Below are 18,069 nucleotides of genomic sequence, written 5' to 3' on the forward strand. Positions count from 1 at the left end.
ATTGTAGCAACCCCTATTACTAGCCTGTTCAACCTCTCTTTCGTACCATCTGAGATCCCCAGAGATTGGAAAGCTGCCGCGGTCATCCCCCTCTTCAAAGGGGGTGACACTCTAGATCCAAACTGTTACAGACCTATATCCATCCTGCCCTGCCTTTCGAAAGTATTTGAAAGCCAAGTTAACAAACAGATCACCGTCCATTTCGAATCCCACCGTACCTTCTCCGCTATGCAATCTGCTTTCCGAGCTGGTCATGGGTGCACCTCAGCCACGTTAAAGGTCCTAAACGATATTATAACCGCGATCAATAAAAGACAGTACTGTGCAGCCGTCTTCATCGACCTGGCCAAGGCTTTCGACTCTGTCAATCACCACATTCTTATTGCCCGACTAAATAGCCTTGGTTTCTCAAATGACTGCCTCGCCTGGTTCACCAACTACTTCTCAGATAGAGCTCAATGTGTCAAATCGGAGGGCCTGTTGTCTGGACCTCTGGCAGTCTCTATGGGGGTGCCACAGGGTTCAATTCTCGGGCCGACTCTATTCTCTGTGTATATCAATGATGTCGCTCTTGCTGCTGGTGACTCTCAGATCCACCTCTACGCAGACGACACCATTTTGTATACATCTGGCCCTTCATTGGACACTGTTAACAAACCTCCAAATGAGCTTCAATGCCATACAACACTCCTTCCGTAGCCTCCAACTGCTCTTAAACGCTAGTAAAACTAAATGCATGCTCTTCAATCGAACGCTGCTTGCACCCGCCTGCCCAACTAGAATCACTACTCTTTGCGGGTCTGACTTAGAATATGTGGACAACTACAAATACCTAAGTGTCTGGTTAGACCGTAAACTCTCCTTCCAGACTCACATTAAGCATCTCCAATCCAAAGTTAAATCTAGAATCGGCTTCCTATTTCGCAACAAATCCTCCTTCACTCATGCTGCCAAACATGCCCTCGTAAAACGGACTATCCTACCAATCCTTGACTTCGGCGATGTCATTTACAAAATAGCCTCCAACACTCTACTCAGCAAATATGATGTAGTCAATCACAGTGCCATCCGTTTTGTCACCAAAGCCCCATATACTACCCACCATTGTGACCTGTATGCTCTTGTTGGCTGGCCCTCACTACATATTCGTCGCCAAACCCACTGGCTCCAGGTCATCTATAAATCACTGCTAGGCAAATCCCTGCCTTATCTTAGCTCATTGGTCACCATAGCAACACCCACCCGTAGTATGAGCTCCAGCAGGTGTATCTCACTGGTCATCCCCAAAGCCAACACCTCCTTTGGCCGCCATTCCTTCCAGTTCTCTGCTGCTAATGACTGGAACGAACTGCAAAAATCTCTGAAGCTGGAGACTCTTATCTCCCTCACTAACTTTAAGCATCCGTTGTCAGAGCAGCTTACCGATCACTGCACCTGTACACAGCCCATCTGTAATTAGCCCACCCAACTACCTCATCCCCATATTGTTATTTACTTTGCTCATTTGCACCCCAGTATCTCTATTTGCACATCTTCTTCTGCACATCTATCACTCCAGTGTTAATACTAAATTGTAATTATTTTGCACTATGGCCTATTTATTGCCTTACCTCCATAACTTACTACATTTGCACACACTGTATATAGATTTACTATTGTGTTATTGACTGTATGTTTTGTTTTATCCCATGTGTAACTCTGTGTTGTTGTTGTTTTTATCGCACTGCTTTGCTTTATCTTGGCCAGGTCGCAGTTGTAAATGAGAACTTGTTCTCAACTGGCTTACCTGGTTAAATAAAGGTGAAATAAAATAAAATAAAAAAATGTGAAAACTACTTATAAGATGCATACATTCAGTTATTCTGAACTCACTTCACTCGCGCTAAAGAGGGAGGCTTGCTCGGCTGGTGCTAGCACATGCGCAGATCAAATACACTGCTGGAAAGCCGATTTAAGGTGTTCACATGTCCTAATAATTCGAAAGATTGCTCAGAAAAGCAGGTGTTTTAATCGGCGTATGCTTACTTCGATTTTGACCTAACGCCTATTAAGATAAGCAGAGTAAGGTGTTTACATGACTATTGCAAAATCTGCCTACTGCCATAATCAGTTTAATATCGAATTATTACTGGGCATGTAAACATATTCACTGTTGACTGTAGTACTGTCATACACATACCTCGATCAGTATGTTCCCCCTTCTGTTTCAGTGGACATGATGCCTCTGTTCACTGTTCACATATTTGCTTGATGTGACCACATGCATATTTTTATGCTTGTTACAGAGAAGGGGGACTTCATTGCTCTGGATCTGGGAGGCTCGGCCTTCCGCATCCTGCGAGTGAAGGTGTCCCATGAGAAGAAGCAGACAGTTCAGATGGAGAGCCAGATCTATGACACTCCAGAGGACATCATCCATGGCAGCGGCACTCGGGTACGGGGTACCTTTCAAACTCCTACCATATATAAATGTCTAAAAGTCTAGTGGCTAGGGAATTAAAGCCAAAGTGTGCATTGCAGTCTCTCCTTGTGCATAGATTGCTTTCGAGATAACCATCCCTAACTTAATTATTTTCCTTTCCCTTTCAGCTGTTTGATCATGTTGCAGAGTGCCTGGGTGACTTCATGGAGAAGCAGAATATCAAGGATAAGAAGCTTTCAGTCGGCTTCACCTTCTCATTCCCCTGTGCACAAACCAAACTGAATGAGGTGAGAGAATGAACAAGCCAATTGTACCATACACCTGAGAGAGTATCAGCTTCAGTTTTGAAGACAGATCTTATCATACTATCAGTGATCTTTAGTCTAGCTGCCTGTTTGTCTTTTGTAGAGTTATTTGCTCACTTGGACAAAACGCTTTAAAGCCAGTGGAGTTGAGGGAATGGACGTTGTGACTCTTCTGAACAAGGCCATCAAAAAACGTGGGGTAGGTTTGATGTTTTTAATCACGCTTGCCTAATGCAATGACAATGAACCCACTGGGCAAAAACTGGTTGAATCAACATTGTTTCCACATCATTTTAACCCCAAAATACAATATGATGACGTTGAATCAACGTGGAAAACTGATTTGGAATTGCAAAAAGTAATCAATGTAAGGGAATTTTTATTACACCCAACTTTTAACCTAAATCCAATGACAGGGTGACATTTTTGGTTGATTTCACATTGAATTCACGTTAGTTGACAACTCAACCAAATGTAAATCAAAACTAGATGTTGAACTGATGTCTCTGCCCAGTGGGAAGTTCAGTCATAAGCAATGATTAGAAAGAAATCTGTTGCACCATGGTTGTATAATTGTAACCCTGTGCTTTTTAGGACTATGAAGCAGACATCATGGCAGTGGTCAATGACACAGTTGGAACCATGATGACCTGTGGCTTTGATGACCAGCGTTGTGAAGTTGGTATCATCATAGGTATGAAATCCATTTACCTCCCACCAGACCATTAAAAGACCTCCCCCAGAGGAAGTTGACGCCACTATTTCAATGTAATTTCCTGTTTTAGAGAGGAGATGCACGTTTAGGTTCCACCTCTGAAGAATGACGAAGGCTACTTAAACAGTGGCTTGCGAAAGTATTCACCCCCCTTCGCATTTTTCCTATTTTGTTGCCTTACAGCCTGGAATTAAAAGGGATTTTTTGGGGGTTTGTATCATTTGATTTACACAACATGCCTACCACTTTGAAGATGCAAAATATTTTTTCTTGTGAAACAAACAAGAAATAAGACAAAAACAGAAAACCTGAGCGTGCATAACTATTTTTTTTGGGGGGGGGGTAGAATGATTACTTTATCCTATCCCAGGTATTCCTTAAAGAGGTGGGGTTTCAAATGTCTCCGGAAGGTGGTGAGTGACTCCGCTGTCCTGGCGTCGTGAGGGAGCTTGTTCCACCATTGGGGTGCCAGAGCAGCGAACAGTTTTGACTGGGCTGAGCGGGAACTATGCTTCCGCAGAGGTAGGGGAGCCAGCAGGCCAGAGGTGGATGAACGCAGTGCCCTCGTTTGGGTGTAGGGACTGATCAGAGCCTGAAGGTACGGAGGTGCCGTTCCCCTCACAGCTCCATAGGCAAGCACCATGGTCTTGTAGCAGATGCGAGCTTCAACTGGAAGCCAGTGGAGTGTGCGGAGGAGCGGGGTGACGTGAGAGAACTTGGGAAGGTTGAACACCAGACGGGCTGCGGCATTCTGGATGAGTTGTAGGGGTTTAATGGCACAGGCAGGGAGCCCAGCCAACAGCGAGTTGCAGTAATCCAGACGGGAGATGACAAGTGCCTGGATTAGGACCTGTGCCGCTTCCTGTGTAAGGCAGGGTCGTACTCTCCGAATGTTGTAGAGCATGAACCTACAGGATCGGGTCACCGCCTTGATGTTAGCGGAGAACGACAGGGTGTTGTCCAGGGTCACGCCAAGGCTCTTCGCACTCTGGGAGGAGGACACAACGGAGTTGTCAACCGTGATGGCGAGATCATGGAACGGGCAGTCCTTCCCCGGGAGGAAGAGCAGCTCCGTCTTGCCGAGGTTCAGCTTGAGGTGGTGATCCATCATCCATACTGATATGTCTGCCAGACATGCAGAGAGGCGATTCGCCACCTGGTTATCAGAAGGGGGAAAGGAGAAGATTAGTTGTGTGTCAACAGCGTAGCAATGATAGGAGAGGCCATGTGAGGATATGACAGAGCCAAGTGACTTGGTGTATAGCAAGAATAGGAGAGGGCCTAGAACTGAGCCCTGGGGGACACCAGTGGTGAGAGCACGTGGTGCGGAGACAGCTTCTCGCCACGCCACTTGGTAGGAGCGACCGGTCAGGTAGGACGCAATCCAAGAGTGAGCCGCGCCGGAGATGCCCAGCTCGGAGAGGGTGGAGAGGAGGATCTGATGGTTCACAGTATCAAAGGCAGCAGACAGGTCTAGAAGGACAAGAGCAGAGGAGAGAGAGTTAGCTTTAGCAGTGCGGAGAGCCTCTGTGACACAGAGAAGAGCAGTCTCAGTTGAATGACCAGTCTTGAAACCTGACTGGTATGGATCAAGAAGGTCATTCTGAGAGCGATAGCAAGAGAGTTGGCTAAAGACGGCACGCTCAATAGTTTTGGAGAGAAAATAAAGAAGGGATACTGGTCTGTAGTTGTTGACATCAGAGGGATCGAGTGTTGGTTTTTTGAGAAGGGGTGCAACTCTCGCTCTCTTGAAGACTGAAGGGACATAGCCAGCGGTCAAGGATGAGTTGATCAGCGAGGTGAGGTAAGGGAGAAGGTCACCGGAGATGGTCTGGAGAAGAGAGGAGGGGATAGGGTCAAGCGGGCAGGTTGTTGGGCGGCCTGCCGTCACAAGTCGCAAGATTTTATCTGGAGAGAGAGGGGAGAAAGAAGTCAAAGCATAGGGTAGGGCAGTGTGAGCAGGACCAGCAGTGTCATTTGACTTAACAAACGAGGATCGGATGTCGTCAACCTTCTTTTCAAAATGGTTGAAAAGAAGTTCAAAGTTCAGATATTTTTTTATAACCCAACCCTGATCCATACTTCTCCACAACTTTGTCCCTGACCTGTTTGGAGAGCTCTTTGGTCTTCATGGTGCCGCTTGCTTGGTGGTGCCCCTTGCTTAGTGGTGTTTCAGACTCTGGGGCCTTTAAGAACAGGTGTACAGTGGTGTGAAAAAGTGTTTGCCCCCTTCCTGATTTCTTATTTGTTTGCATGTTTGTCACACTTAAATGTTTCAGATCATCAAACAAATTTAAATATTTGTCAAAAATAACACAAGTAAACACAAAATGCAGTTTTGAAATGAAGGTTGTTATTATTAAGGGAAAACAAAATCCAAACCTACATGGCCCTGTGTGAAAAAGTGATTGCCCCCTACAACCTAGTAACTGGTTGGGCCACCCTTAGCAGCAACAACTGCAATCAAGCGTTTGCGATAACTTGCAATGAGTCTTTTACAGCGCTGTGGAGGAATTTTGTCCCACTCATCTTTGCAGAATTGTTGTAATTCAACCACATTGGAGGGTTTTCGAGCATGAACTGCCTTTTTAAGGTCATGCCACAGCATCTCAATAGGATTCAGGTCAGGACTTTGACTAGGCCACTCCAAAGGCTTCATTTTGTTTTTCTTCAGCCATTCAGAGGTGGACTTGCTGGTGTGTTTTGGATCATTGTCCTGCTGCAGAACCCAAGTTCGCTTCAGCTTGAGGTCACAAACAGATGGCCGGACATTCTCCTTCAGGATTTTTTGGTAGACAGCAGAATTTATCACAGCAAGTCTTCCAGGTCCTGAAGCAGCAAAACAGGCCCAGACCATCACACTACCACCACCATATTTTACTGTTGGTATGATGTTCTTTTTCTGAAATGCGGTGTTACTTTTACGCCAGATGTAATGGGACACACACCTTCCAAAAAGTTCAACTTTTGTCTCGTCAGTCCACAGAGTATTTTCCCAAAGGTCTTGGGGATCATCAAGATGTTTTCTGGCAAAAATGAGACGAGCCTTAATGTTCTTTTTGCTCAGCAGTGGTTTTCGTCTTGGTACTCTGCCATGCAGGTCATTTTTGCCCAGTCTCTTTCTTATGGTGGAGTCATGAACACTGACCTTAACTGAGGCAAGTGAGGCCTGCAGCTCTTTGGATGTTGTTGTGGGGTCTTTTGTGACCTCTTGGATGAGTCGTCGCTGCGCTCTTGGGGTAATTTTGGTCGGCCGGCCACTCCTGGGAAGGTTCACCACTGTTCCATGTTTTCACCATTTGTGGATAATGGCTCTCACTGTGGTTCGCTGGAGTCCCAAAGCTTTAGAAATGGCTTTATAACATTTTCCAGACTGATGGATCTCAATTACTTTCTTTCTCATTTCTTCCTGAATTTCTTTGGATCTCGGCATGATGTCTAGCTTGTGAGGATCTTTTGGTCTACTTCACTTTGTCAGGCAGGTCCTATTTAAGTGATTCCTTGATTGAGAACAGGTGTGGCAGTAATCAAGCCTGGGTGTGGCTAGAGGAATTGAACTCAGGTGTGATAAACCACAGTTGAGTTGTGTTATAACAGGGGGGGGGCAAATACTTTTTCACACAGGGCCATGTAGGTTTGGATTTTTTTTCCCTTAATAATAACAACCTTCATTTCAAAACTGCATTTTGTGTTTACTTGTGTTATCTTTGACTAATATTTAAATTTGTTTGATGATCTGAAACATTTAAGTGTGACAAACATGCAAACAAATAACAAATCAGGAAGGGGGCAAACACCTTTTCACACCACTGTATATATACTGAGATCATGTGACAGATCATGTGACACTTAGATTGCACACAGGTGGACTTTATTTAACTAATTATGTGACTTCTGAAGGTAATTGGTTGAACCAGATCTTATTTAGGGGCTTCATAGCAAAGGGGGTGAATACAAATGCATGCACTACTTTTCCGTTATTTATTTTTTAGAATTTATTGAAATAAGTTATTTTTTCATTTCACTTCACCAATTTGGACTATTTTGTGTATGTCCATTACATGAAATCCAAATAAAAATCAATTGAAATTACAGGTTGTAATGCAACAAAATAGGAAAAACACCAAGGGGATGCATACTTTTGCAAGGCACTGTACATATTAACAAATTGGGTGTGGGAATTTCCACGTGGAGTTGATAAACATCAACAAATAGGGCACTGACAGCTGCCAGTGTACCTAGCATGCTAACCTTATCTAGCTAGCTATCTTGCTAACCATATCTATCTAGCTAATATTATCTGTTGTCAGACTGCCCATCTTAATCTTTTCTTTTTATTGGCCAGTCTGAGATATGGCTTTTTCTTTGCAACTCTGCCTAGAAGGTCAGCATCCCGGAGTCGCCTCTTCACTGTTGACGTTGAGACTGGTGTTTTGCGGGTACTATTTAATAAAGCTGCCAGTTGAGGACCTGTGAGGCGTCTGTTTCTCAAACTAGACACTCTAATGTATTTGTCCTCTTGCTCATTTGTGCACCGGGGCCTCCCACTCCTCTTTCTATTCTGGTTAGAGCCAGTTTGCGCTGTTCTGTGAAGGGAGTAGTACACAGCGTTGTACGAGATCTTCAGTTTCTTGGCAATTTCTCGCATGGAATAGCCTTCATTTCTCAGAACAAGAATAGACTGACGAGTTTTTGAAGAAAGTTATTTGTTTCTGGCCATTTTGAGCCTGTAATCGAACCCATAATTGCTGATGCTCCAGATACTCAACTAGTTTTCAAGAAGGCCAGTTTTATTGCTTCATTAATCAGCACAACAGTTTTCAGCTATGCTAACATAATTGCAAAAGGGTTTTCTAATGATCAATTAGCCTTTTAAAATGATAAACTTGGATTAGCAAACACAACGTGCCATTGGAACACAGGACTGATGGTTGCTGATAATAGCCCTCTGTACGCATATGTAGATATTCCATTAAAAATCAGCCATTTCCAGCTACAATAGCCATTTACAACATCAACAATGTCTACACTGTATTTCTGTATGTTAGTGAAAATCTACAAATTATCCAATGGTTAATGATACTTTTCTAGTAAAAAAAAAGTGGAGGTGCAAAAACATAAGTTTGCACCCTTATTTAAATTTTCTCCAGGGCTCAGGCGGCCAAGTGGACATAAGGCTGTTTGGCTTATGTCAGTCATGAAGAGGAATAACTTTGCAGCTGTTTCTGATTAATAAACAATGCCATGCTGGTGGGTGGTAATATTCAAATAAAAACCAGCCCTGAAACGAAACGTAGGCTGAAAATAATTTTTATGTCATATCATAGGAAAAGACACCGCATTCACACAGATTTGCACAAAGTGGGCATTTCAGATTTGTCACGTCAAGCCCAAATATATCATAATTTGACTAAAACTATGACTTATTGACTTAAATTGTTGTGCAACATATTGGGTAAGCTTTGGACATTGTTTTTCAGCTTGAAAAAGTGGATTTCTACTGGTGTGGGCATTTAATTATATTTATTCAGACATTTTCAATCATTTTGTTAAAACAGATACAGTGCAGTGTTTGGTTTCAATGTGCCCCTGCTGATCACCCTTTTACCCCATTTTTGTTCAAGCTGAGCTGAAGCTCATTGGGTACACTTTTACTTTAGCAATACTCACGTGTTGTTTCTTGGTGTCTCTTCAGGTACAGGTACTAATGCTTGTTACATGGAGGAGCTGAGGCACATTGACCTGGTGGAGGGAGATGAGGGCAGGATGTGTATCAACACAGAGTGGGGAGCCTTTGGGGACGATGGGATGCTGGAGGACATTCGCACAGAGTTTGACAGAGAAATTGACAGGGGCTCTCTAAACCCAGGGAAACAACTGTATGTCCCACAGTATTATTACGCAATAAAGTAGACCTTCCCAAATGTCTTTAAGACATGCAATAATCAGTCGTGTATTGATAGCAGTAGTTATCTTACATGTCACCTTTTCCCTCAGTGTTTAGCAACGTATTGTATCTTTTTCTCTCTAGGTTTGAGAAGATGGTCAGTGGGATGTACATGGGCGAACTTGTGCGACTCATCCTGGTCAAGATGGCCAAAGAGGGATTTTTGTTCGAGGGTCGGATAACGCCTGAACTTCTTACCAAAGGGAAATTTGAAACCAAACACGTTTCTTCCATAGAAAAGTAGGTGTTACTCAGTTTTATTTTCTTTAGGGTCTAGACGACTTGTATCATGTAGCCATTTGAAAACTGTTGCACACTATTACTGTACACCTTTGTAATGTTATTTGCCACCACTGAGCTCATCCCTTCTCCGAACCTGTTACTGTCCAGGAGTAAAGAAGGCCTCACCAAAGCCAAGGATATCCTAGGTCGCCTGGGTGTAGAACCATCTGCAGATGACTGCATCGCTGTGCAGCACATATGCACCATAGTCTCCCACAGATCAGCCAACCTCATTGCTGCCACTCTGGGCGGCATCCTCTCCAGGCTAAAGGACAACAAAGGGAACCCTCGCCTACGCACCACTGTGGGCATCGATGGCTCTCTCTACAAGATGCACCCTCAGTGAGTAGCCTATACCAGTAGAAGGCCCCCTGGGTATAATGTAGACTCATATTGTGCTTCTTAATTTTGTATCTTGCGTTGAAGCTATGCGATAATGGACTTTGAAAAAGAGACACTGATACAGAATACAGATGTCAAAGTTATATTTTAGGGACTAGGGCCAAGAGCCTGAGTTGTGTTTAGTTACATAAAAGTTATGTGTGAGAATTTAAGGTCAGGAGTTTGGTCTGACTGAGAATCTCCCTCCCCATCTCCTCAGATATGCCCGGCGTCTCCACAAAACAGTCCGCCGCCTAGTTCCCGAGTCAGATGTCCGCTTCCTGCTCTCAGAGAGTGGGAGCTCCAAGGGCGCTGCCATGGTGACCGCCGTGGCCTTCCGGCTGGCTGACCAGCGTCGTCAGATCACAGAGACCCTGGCTGAGTTCAGACTGACCAGTGACCAGCTGCTGGAGGTGAAGAAGAGGATGAGGACGGAGATCCAGAACGGCCTGGGGAAAAAGACCCATGACAGCGCCACTGTCAAGATGTGGCCCACATATGTACTCAGCACACCAGATGGATCAGGTGAGAGAAGTTCAGCTGGGATTTAAACTAGTTTGCCAGGCTGTGATTCTACCAGTTGACCACAGTGGTTTAGCTCTGTGACAAAACATTTAGAGAGTCATTCCATTTGACATGAGATATAACTCAATGGGATTTTTACACCTCTTCTGCTCCCCCTGCTGTATATAACCATATCAACAGGTTGAAAGCTCCTTATCACTCGTTAATGCTTTAACACGCTACTGTATAATCCTGGCCTCCATGTAGGCACATGATATTGTGTATTATTTTTGCTTAGCACTTCTTGCAGTGCCCTGATTAAGGTCAAAGTATTTCTAAGGCTAACACAATTACTGCACAGAACTCCCACACCTTCATGCAAGTCAGAACATCCGATGTTAATGAGAGATTCAACTCTGACGCACTGTTTGTCCGAGCACTAATTTCAAATGGCTATGACAGTGGCAACAAGTGCAATGCGTTGTAAGACTTTTCATAAGCATTTAGGAACCCTTTATAATATCTTATTATGTATTCTTATCATCTCATACAAATATGGAAAATCAAACCATTATAATCTCATTTTTTACTAAAGATAGTATTGTTATGTTCTTGTGTTTTCCAGAAAATGGGGATTTCTTGGCTTTGGATTTAGGAGGGACAAACTTTAGAGTGCTGTTGGTAAAGATCCGCAGTGGCAAGCGGCGGACAGTAGAGATGCATAACAAAATTTATGCTATTCCTATGGAGGTGATGCAGGGGACTGGAGAGGAGGTGAGTAAGTTGGGGAGTTTCCTCTGAGTATGGACATATATCTAATTCTGTACCAAAACAATGTAAATTGTCTCACACATTTGAAAAGAAAGTTATTGTAAACGCAATAGCTCCTATTATAGATACAACAGGACACACATTAAGCATATTCTAACAGCCAACCCTTGCGACCTGTGTAACTTAAGCAATTGTGCTTGTTGAAAAATTACCCTCCATTTCCCCCAGCTGTTTGACCACATTGTCCAGTGCATATCTGACTTCCTGGACTACATGGGTATGAAGAACACTCGCCTGCCTCTGGGCTTCACGTTCTCCTTCCCCTGCAGACAGACCAGCCTGGATGTGGTGAGCTGACTGCTTCCTTTACAATAATCAGCCATCTAGCAACTTTTTACATCTCAGACATATTGCTCATTAGTCTATATATCTATATTATAATACCACCACAAAACTGAGGTGGGATCTCCATCTTCAATTCTGCGCCAATTTTCTTCATTTTAGGCTCAAAAGAAGCTTGTCGTCCTGTTACATGCCACTTCGCACCGCCACTTTATTTTCTGCTGTGTTCTGTATTTTTATTTATTTTCCAGTTTAGTTTTTTTTGTTTTGGAGAGTTCGGTAGTCCTGAGATACCATGCTGTCACAATGCATAATTATGATTTATGCATTTGTAGGCCAATTTAGAAACTGTTGAATAACTACATTACCCATAATTCTATCTGCATCTGTTCCATTATATGTGTGTGCGTGCGTAAGTGTGTGCGTAAGTGTGTGCGTAAGTGTGTGCGTAAGTGTGTGCGTATGTGCCTGTGTGTACGTCACTAATAGAACATATTTCTGTCTTTGTTCAGGGCATCCTGGTAACCTGGACCAAAGGCTTCAAAGCCACTGACTGTGAAGGGGAGGATGTTGTCGGACTTCTCAGAGAAGGGATTAAAAGGAGAGAGGTAAGTGGAGAGATGGCATGATGCTATAACCAGGGCCCAAAGTTTTTCCTGACCACGGGTCCAGAGCAGGAAAAACTTGGCCCTAGATATTAGTGGCTGTTCTACGGGTATACACAAAATATAAAAGCTGAGATCTTATGGGCATCTATTGACAACCAAAAGTCGCTGTAGGCTGCTCTTTTTGTTAGTTTTTGCCATGATAAAGAAGGTTGTGATACAATATTTTTCAGTGGTATTGCTATAAAAATTAAGTTCTCCTCATTTCCGCATTGCATATGCTTCCCAGAGACATCCTGTACATGTGTTTCTATCTGTGGTTTCTCCAGGAGTTTGACTTGGACGTGGTGGCAGTAGTGAATGACACAGTGGGGACCATGATGACATGTGCATATGAAGAGCCCACCTGTGAGGTTGGCCTGATCGCAGGTTGGTCATCCGTGTAGCTTTTGATGTGGTGTATTCATGCATCTCAATAAACTACACCTAAATGCATTATTACCTCCAACTTGGCCCAATTCACATTTCCAATTGCCCACCCTGACATACCAAGCTAGAACAGGCACTGCATCTCAAGAGAATGGCGCCGGAGAAGATGGCTGCCGTTTTACAGCCCTCTAACCAATTGTACTATTATGTGTGTTTTTCCGCTTTATTTGTAATTTATATTGTACATAATGTTTCTGCCATCGTCTCTTATAACCAAAAAGAGCTTCTGGATATCAGGACAGCGATTACTCACCTCGTATTGGACGAAGATTTTTTCTTCAACGAGGCAGCCGCAAAGGATATCCTACACACACCCGACAAGGCCCAAATCCCCGTCATCCCACCTGGACAAGAGGAACACCTACGTGAGAATGCTATTCATTGACTACAGCTCAGCATTCAACACAATAGTGCCCTCAAAGCTCATCACTAAGCTAAGGATCCTGGGACTAAACACCTCCCTCTGCAACTGAATCCTGGACTTCCTGACGGGTCGCCCCCATGTGGTAAGGGTAGGTAACAACACAACTGCCACACTGATCCTCAACACGGGGGCCCCTCAGGGGTGCGTGCTCAGTCCCCTCCTGTACTCCCTGTTCACCCATGACTGCATGGCCAGGCACGACTCCAACACCATCATTAAGTTTGCCGACGACACAACAGTGGTAGGCCTGATCACCGACAACGATGAGACAGCCTATAGGGAGGAGGTCAGAGACCTGGCCGTGTGGTGCCAGGATAACAACCTCTCCCTCAACGTGACCAAGACAAAGGAGATAATTGTGGACTACAGGAAAAAAAAGAGGACTGAGCACGCCCCCATTCTCATCGACGGGGCTGTTGTGGAACAGGTTGAGAGCTTCAAGTTCCTTGGTGTCCACATCACCAACAAACTATCATGGTCCAAACACACCAAGACAGTCGTGAAGAGGGCACGACAAAGCCTATTCCCCCTCAGGAGACTGAAAAGATTTGGCATGGGTCCTCAGATCTTCAAAAAATTCTACACCGCCTGGTATGGCAACTGTTCGGCCTCCGACCGCAAGGCACTACAGAGGGTAGTGCGTACGGCCCAGTACATCACTGGGGCCAAGCTTCATGCCATCCAGGACCTCTATACCAGGCGGTGTCAGAGGAAGGCCCTCAAAATTGTCAAAGACTCCAGCCACCCTAGTCATAGACTGTTCTCTCTGCTACCGCATGGCAAGCGGTATCGGAGTGCCAAGTCTAGGTCCAAAAGACTTCTCAACAGCTTCTACCCCCAAGCCATAAGACTCCTGAACAGCTAATCATGGCTACCCGGACTATTTGCACTGCCCCCCACCCCCCACCCCATCTTTTTACGCTGCTGCTACTCTGTTAATTATTTATGCATAGTCACTTTAACTCTACCCACATGTACATATTACTTCTACTACCTCAACTAGCCGGTTGACATTGACTCTGCACCGGTACCCCCCTGTATATATAGCCTCCCTACTGTTATTTTATTTTATTTCTGCTCTTTTTTTCTCAACACTTTTTTGTTGTTGTTTTATTTTACTTTTTTATTAAAAATAAATGCACTGTTGGTTAAGGGCTGTAAGTAAGCATTTCACTATAATGTCTGCACCTGTTGTATTCGGCGCATGTGGCCAATAAAATTTGATTTGATTTGAACCAATAGCCAATATAGGCTACATATCCCCAGCAGGGCTACAGCAACTTCCAGAGGGGGTCATGCTCCTTGGGCCTTGCGTTGGCCACTCTTGTTTGGGTGTCCTCGGCGACACCAAGTGGTCATTCACTTGGTCTTCATCATTCTCGCCACCACCAGAGAGAAGACAGGGAAGAAACCACAATTTACCTCTAAGCTGCTATACATATTTATTTGTTTTGTCATTGTATCGTTTTTTATGGCATTTTTGTGGTAATGAGATATCATTTATTTAGAATTTATCAGAATACATTTTTTCAGAAATACAGTGAGGGAAAAAAGTATTTGATCCCCTGCTGATTTTGTACGTTTGCCCACTGACAAAGAAATCATCAGTCTATAATTTTAATGGTAGGTTTATTTGAACAGTGAGAGACAGAATAACAACAAAAAATCCAGAAAAACGCATGTCGAAAATGTTATGAATTGATTTGCATTTTAATGAGGGAAATAAGTATTTGACCCCCTCTCAATCAGAAAGATTTCTGGCTCCCATGTGTCTTTTATACAGGTAACCAGCTGAGATTAGGAGCACACTCTTAAAGGGAGTGCTCCTAATCTCAGCTTGTTACCTGTATAAAAGACACCTGTCCACAGAAGCAATCAATCAATCAGATTCCAAACTCTCCACCATGGCCAAGACCAAAGAGCTCTCCAAGGATGTCAGGGACAAGATTGTAGACCTACACAAGGCTGGAATGGGCTACAAGACCATCGCCAAGCAGCTTGGTGAGAAGGTGACAACAGTTGGTGCGATTATTCACAAATGGAAGTAACACAAAAGACTGTCAGTCTCCCTCGGCCTGGGGCTCCATGCAAGATCTCACCTCGTGGAGTTGCAATGATCATGAGAACGGTGAGGAATCAGCCCAGAAATACACGGGAGGATATTGTCAATGATTTCAAGGCAGCTGGGACCATAGTCACCAAGAAAACAATTGGTAACACACTACGCCGTGAAGGACTGAAATGCTGCAGCACCCGCAAGGTCCCCCTGCTCAAGAAAGCACATATACAGGCCCATCTGAAGTTTGCCAATGAACATCTGAATGATTCAGAGGAGAACTGGGTGAAAGTGTTGTGGTCAGATGAGACCAAAATCATGTTCTTTGGCATCAACTCAACTAACCGTGTTTGGAGGAGGAGGAATGCTGCCTATGACCCCAAGAACACCATCCCCACCGTCAAACATGGAGGTGGAAACATTAGGCTTTGGGGTTGTTTTTCTGCTAAGGGGACAGGACAACTTCACTGCATCAAAGGGACGATGGACAGGGCCATGTATCGTCAAATCTTGGGTGAGAACCTCCTTCCCTCAGCCAGGGCATTGAAAATGGGTCGTGGATGGGTATTCCAGCATGACAATGATCCAAAACACACAGCCAAGCCAACAAAGGAGTGTCTCAAGAAGAAGCACATTAAGGTCCTGGAGTGGCCTAGCCAGTCTCCAGACCTTAATCTCATAGAAAATCTGTGGAGGGGAGCTGAAGGTTCGAGTTGCCAAACGTCAGCCTCGAAACCTTAATGACTTGGAGAAGATCTGCAAAGAGGAGTGGGACAAAATCCCTCCTGAGATGTGTGCAAACCTGGTGGCCAACTACAAGAAACGTCTGACCTCTGTGATTGCCAACAAGGGTTTTGCCACCAAGTACTAAGTCATGTTTTACAGAGGGGTCAAATACTTATTTCCCTAATTAAAATGCAAATCAATTTATTTAAAAAAATCTGGATTTTGTTGTTGTTATTCTGTCTCTCACTGTTCAAATAAACCTACCATTAAAATGAAAGACTGATAATTTCTTTGTCAGTGGGCAAACGTACAAAATCAGCAAGGGATCAAATACTTTTTTCCCTCACTGTACCTGTAGCTCTGTGTATTCTCAAATTGAAAAAAGTGAGGGCGCGCCACTCCTCTGCGCTCCGACAGCACTACACCCCTGCTTGCACTTGGCAAAGTTCTGGATGTACGTATGCTACTTTTGAACTAACTTAAGACCATGACGATATAGATTTGAGCAACAGAGAGGACAAGTGAAAATAGCAACAGCTGATTGTGGGTGTAATTATATCTAGACCAGGGGTAGTCAAACTTTTTGGGGCTGGGACCCCTTTTGTGATAGAAAATTCATCAGCGACCCCTCATAATCAGAACATAACTTGAGTAAGATAAAAAAAAAAAAAAAGCTATTTGTTGGAGTACTGTGGATACCAATATCCCTGTAAGCCTCCCAGGCACATGGGCCCAGGGTTAAGAAATTGTAGATTAATAATATCAGGGTCGTTCCACCAATTCGGTGCCTTTTGAGAAGTTAAACTTTGTAAAATAAATTACATAAAACAATTATTTCACCTAATTTTAACATTATGGGACATGTTTTTTTTTATTTGTTACTATCTCAAGAGTTTTTTGTTTTTTGTTTTACTATAGTACAGTGGGGGAAAAAAGTATTTAGTCAGCCACCAATTGTGCAAGTTCTCCCACTTAAAAAGATGAGAGAGGCCTGTAATTTTCATCATAGGTACACGTCAACTATGACAGACAAAATGAGAAAAAAAATCCAGAAAATCACATTGTAGGATTTTTAATGAATTTATTTGCAAATTATGGTGGAAAATAAGTATTTGGTCAATAACAAAAGTTTCTCAATACTTTGTTATATACCCTTTGTTGGCAATGACACAGGTCAAACGTTTTCTGTAAGTCTTCACAAGGTTTTCACACACTGTTGCTGGTATTTTGGCCCATTCCTCCATGCAGATCTCCTCTAGAGCAGTGATGTTTTGGGGCTGTCGCTGGGCAACACGGACTTTCAACTCCCTCCAAAGATTTTCTATGGGGTTGAGATCTGGAGACTGGCTAGGCCACTCCAGGACCTTGAAATGCTTCTTACGAAGCCACTCCTTCGTTGCCCGGGCGGTGTGTTTGGGATCATTGTCATGCTGAAAGACCCAGCCACGTTTCATCTTCAATGCCCTTGCTGATGGAAGGAGGTTTTCACTCAAAATCTCACGATACATGGCCCCATTCATTCTTTCCTTTACACGGATCAGTCGTCCTGGTCCCTTTGCAGAAAAACAGCCCCAAAGCATGATGTTTCCACCCCCCATGCTTCGCAGTAGGTATGGTGTTCTTTGGATGCAACTCAGCATTCTTTGTCCTCCAAACACGAAGAGTTGAGTTTTTACCAAAAAGTTCTATTTTGGTTTCATCTGACCATATGACATTCTCCCAATCCTCTTCTGGATCATCCAAATGCACTCTAGCAAACTTCAGACGAGCCTGGACATGTACTGGCTTAAGCAGGGGGACACGTCTGGCACTGCAGGATTTGAGTCCCTGGCGGCGTAGTGTGTTACTGATGGTAGGCTTTGTTACTTTGGGTCAGCTCTCTGCAGGTCATTCACTAGGACCCCCGTGTGGTTCTGGGATTTTTGCTCACCGTTCTTGTGATCATTTTGACCCCACGGGGTGAGATCTTGCGTGGAGCCCCAGATCGAGGGAGATTATCAGTGGTCTTGTATGTCTTCCATTTCCCAATAATTGCTCCCACAGTTGATTTCTTCAAACCAAGCTGCTTACCTATTGCAGATTCAGTCTTCCCAGCCTGGT

General features: G+C 44.0%; 1 protein-coding gene across 1 annotated transcript in view; it reads left to right on the forward strand.

The window, feature by feature from the left end:
• Positions 1-18,069, forward strand: part of hk1 (hexokinase 1) — a 42,047-nt gene that overhangs the window by 20,663 nt on the left and 3,315 nt on the right. The window contains exons 3-14 of the mRNA XM_041888380.2: positions 2,286-2,434; positions 2,590-2,709; positions 2,831-2,926; positions 3,322-3,421; positions 9,138-9,321; positions 9,474-9,629; positions 9,780-10,013; positions 10,273-10,577; positions 11,182-11,330; positions 11,556-11,675; positions 12,182-12,277; positions 12,604-12,703. Of these exons, the coding sequence (XP_041744314.2) occupies positions 2,286-2,434; positions 2,590-2,709; positions 2,831-2,926; positions 3,322-3,421; positions 9,138-9,321; positions 9,474-9,629; positions 9,780-10,013; positions 10,273-10,577; positions 11,182-11,330; positions 11,556-11,675; positions 12,182-12,277; positions 12,604-12,703 (1,809 nt within the window). The remainder of the gene's footprint in view (positions 1-2,285; positions 2,435-2,589; positions 2,710-2,830; positions 2,927-3,321; positions 3,422-9,137; positions 9,322-9,473; positions 9,630-9,779; positions 10,014-10,272; positions 10,578-11,181; positions 11,331-11,555; positions 11,676-12,181; positions 12,278-12,603; positions 12,704-18,069) is intronic.

This window comes from Coregonus clupeaformis, chromosome 1 (genome assembly GCF_020615455.1).
Source record: "Coregonus clupeaformis isolate EN_2021a chromosome 1, ASM2061545v1, whole genome shotgun sequence".
Lineage (NCBI taxonomy): Eukaryota > Metazoa > Chordata > Actinopteri > Salmoniformes > Salmonidae > Coregonus > Coregonus clupeaformis.